This window comes from Chrysochloris asiatica, unplaced genomic scaffold (genome assembly GCF_000296735.1).
Source record: "Chrysochloris asiatica unplaced genomic scaffold, ChrAsi1.0 scaffold00081, whole genome shotgun sequence".
In the NCBI taxonomy this organism is placed as follows: domain Eukaryota; kingdom Metazoa; phylum Chordata; class Mammalia; order Afrosoricida; family Chrysochloridae; genus Chrysochloris; species Chrysochloris asiatica.
The window spans coordinates 165832-169038 of NW_006408599.1; the positions used below are offsets into that span (position 1 = coordinate 165832).

A 3207-nucleotide genomic window follows, 5' to 3' on the forward strand; every position below is an offset into this window, starting at 1 on the left:
GGGAGTCCCTGCATGGTGGAAATAGTTAATGTGCTTGTCTATTAACTGAAAGATTGGAACTTTGAAGTTCACCCAGAGACATCTCAGAAGAAAGGCTTTGATATCTACTTTGGAAAATGCAACCACTGAATTTTGGAGCACATTCTACTCTGATATTGGGATGCCATGAGTCAAAGTCAACTCAACAGCAACTGCTTTTGTTTTTTTCAATACTGAATAAATGAACCTGGAATAAATGAAGGACTGGGTGAGTGGGTGAACAGAAAGACAATGACCTGGTAGAAACATTAAAAAACAAACTAACTAACAACTTTTGAAATCTAGGAGCATTTAGATCAAAAAAGAAAAGAAAAGACAAGATGTTTCCCATAAACTGTTTTATAGCATAATTTGATCCTAATTTTCTTCTTAGCAGGTGATTTGGATTGTATCTTATGGCCACAGGGAACAGGACAGAAGTGACTGACTTCATCTTGTTGGGTCTGTCCAGCTGGCCAGAGCTGCAGCCAGTTATTTTTGGGATTGTCCTTGCCATGTACCTGGTGGCAGTTATTGGCAATACCCTATTAGTAATCGTTGTCTACTCGGACACCAAGCTTCAGACACCTATGTATTTTCTTCTTAGCCAGCTTTCTTTTATTGATATATTTCTAACAACCATCACTGTGCCCCAGATGCTGGTGCATACACTATCTGTGAATCGAACTATTTCTTTTAACCGCTGCATGGCTCAGTTGTTTTTCTTTATGACTGTGGGCAGTATGGAAGGTCATCTGCTGGCTGCTATGGCCTATGACCGCTATGTTGCCATCTGTGATCCTTTAAGATACACTGCCATTGTCAGTCGCCACCTCTGTCTGCGCATAACTTTAACCTCATGGGTTATTGTCAGCCTCAACAGTCTCCTTTATAGTGTGCTGGTCACCCGCTTAACCTTCTGTGGCAACCAAGTCACCCACTTCTTCTGTGATATCACACCCCTATTGCAGTTATCCTGCACTAGGCCAGTGGTCAATGAGATGCTCATCTTCACCGAGGGTGTAGCTGTGGTAGTTAGCCCTTTCTTCTTCATCTTGGGCTCCTACGTACGCATTGGTGTTGCCATAGCCAGCATGCACTCGGTTGCTGCCTTGCGTAAAACCTTGTCCACTTGTAGTTCTCATATCCTGGTTGTGCTGCTTCTGTATGGCTCTGTGATCCGCATGTACCTTCGACCATCCTCCAGCTATGATTTGGACCAGGATCGCCAGGTCGCCATTTTCTACACGGTAGTTACCCCTATGCTGAACCCGCTAATCTACAGTCTGAGGAACCAGGAGGTTAAGGGTGCTCTGAAGAGACTTGGCAAGAGACTCTGCATCTCAGGATACATGCAGCCTGGCTCACAGGCAAACAGAAAATGGCAGCACTTCTCCTGAGCCTAAGGAGTCAACATGTAGCATAAAAATGTCTCAAATGCTTATATATGAGTGTCTTAGTTATCTAGTGCTGTTATAATATACATACCACAAGTGCATGGCTTTAACAAATAGAAATTTACTCTCTTACAATTTAGGAGGCTAGACATCTGAAGTTGGAACACACAAAACCTTAACTGTCAGAGTCCACCCCTTGTCAACTTGGTACTTGTCCATATCTCCTTAATCAATGCATAATCTCTAAATAAAGACAACCTTAAAGTTTCTAACATAATGCCACTAACATGTACAACCAAGAATGCACTAACCCCATTATATTATCACAAAATTATTTCAAGGACAAATTTCAACCCGGGACAAAATTCCTTTTTATCTGTGAATCTAGAATATAAGTTGTGTACTTCCAAATATGATGGTGGAACCCACAAGAGATAAGCATTTCCATTATAAATGGGAGCAATTGGAGGGAAAAGGGGGTAGAGGGAAAGAAGGGATAACAGGCACAAAGCAAGTTAAAAATCCAGCAGACAAGTTTACATTAGCTCTGAAGGCTTGAAAATGATCCTCTGTTCTCTGAAACCATCTAAGCAATGGCCCTGTTCTCTAGACTCTGGATTTCTAAGAAATTCCCCTCTATCCTGGCCTTCAGTTCTTCCCTTCCATGCCTGCTAGAATGGCAGCTCTGCTCCTTTGGCTTTGGAAGACCCATTCTCCTATTTCATCTGACTGGTGACCCTACCCCTTTGGCTCCAGCAGGCCCTATTCTTCTACTCCCTTGGGTATGGCAGCCCTGTGCCCTTAGCTTTAGGAAGAAGCTCCATCTTAATGCTAGCCCAACATTCTGGTACTGAGTTGATGAAGACACCAAGTCTTTGAGATTTAGGAAACTGTGGCCCCATCCTTAGAAACCCCAGAGACTGAGGCAGCTCTGCTTCCCATGCTCCTGGTCTCTTCTACTTCTGCTTCCTGGTTCTTTCATCTCTAGAAGAGACCACCTTGGTCTCTGTTTTGCTCATACATGTGTCACAAAGCTCTTCAGATCTATGGATAAGTGCCCAGGGACACTCCATTCCACCTGTAAAGTTTGGCCAGAAAGTGCTCAACTTTCTCGATTTGTGGGTCAGAGAGCCTAACTTTATTAACAAGTGCCTAGAGGCACCCCACTCCACCAGGAAGCCTGTTGCATGAAGGTGTTCACTTCTCTTACTCTGTGGGTTAGCTTCCATGCCATTTTGTGTCAGTCTTCTGGTTCTGCTGCTACATTTCCTCTACCGCGTCTTCTCACCATCTGTGTCATTTCCAGTGTTACAGTTCTCCTCACTTCCTTCTGAACTCTCATCAAAATAGCCTTTGATATCTATAATTCCACTAACAGACCTTCACGGTCAATCTGGGCTTTCAGTATTGGGCAGATAGTGCTATTGCACTCTCTGCTCATTCTCCAATTCCAAAACCACTTCCATATTTTAGGTATCTGGTAGAGCAGCATCTCACTCTTGGTAATGAATTCTACCTTAATTATCTAGTGATGTTGTTGTTAAGTGCCATTGATTCCAACCCATAGCGGCCCTGTATAGGGTTTCTGAGGAGCAGCTGGTGAGCTTGAAACGCCAACTTTGCAGCGCAAACGGCTTTGCAATCTGGTGCATTAACCCACTGTGCCACACCAGGATACTATAGCAGAAATGCCATAAAGTGGATGGATTTAACAAATTAAAAATTATTCTATCATAGTTTAGGAGTCGGGAAGTCCAAATTCAGAGCACTGTCTCTGGAGAAAGGTCCTTGG

At 43.4% G+C, this 3207-nt stretch overlaps 1 protein-coding gene across 1 annotated transcript; it reads left to right on the top strand.

Moving 5' to 3' along the window:
• Positions 1 to 434: 434 nt before the first annotated feature.
• Positions 435 to 1418, top strand: LOC102832897 (olfactory receptor 1361-like). Its single transcript, XM_006865709.1, has one exon. The coding sequence runs from the start codon at positions 435 to 437 to the stop codon at positions 1416 to 1418; it is 984 nt and encodes a 327-aa protein (XP_006865771.1).
• The last annotated feature ends 1789 nt before the right edge of the window (positions 1419 to 3207 follow it).

Coding starts and splice junctions, on each gene's coding strand:
- LOC102832897 (XM_006865709.1), top strand. CDS start 435: ATGGCCACAGGGAACAGGACAGAAGTGACTGACTTCATCTTGTTGGGT.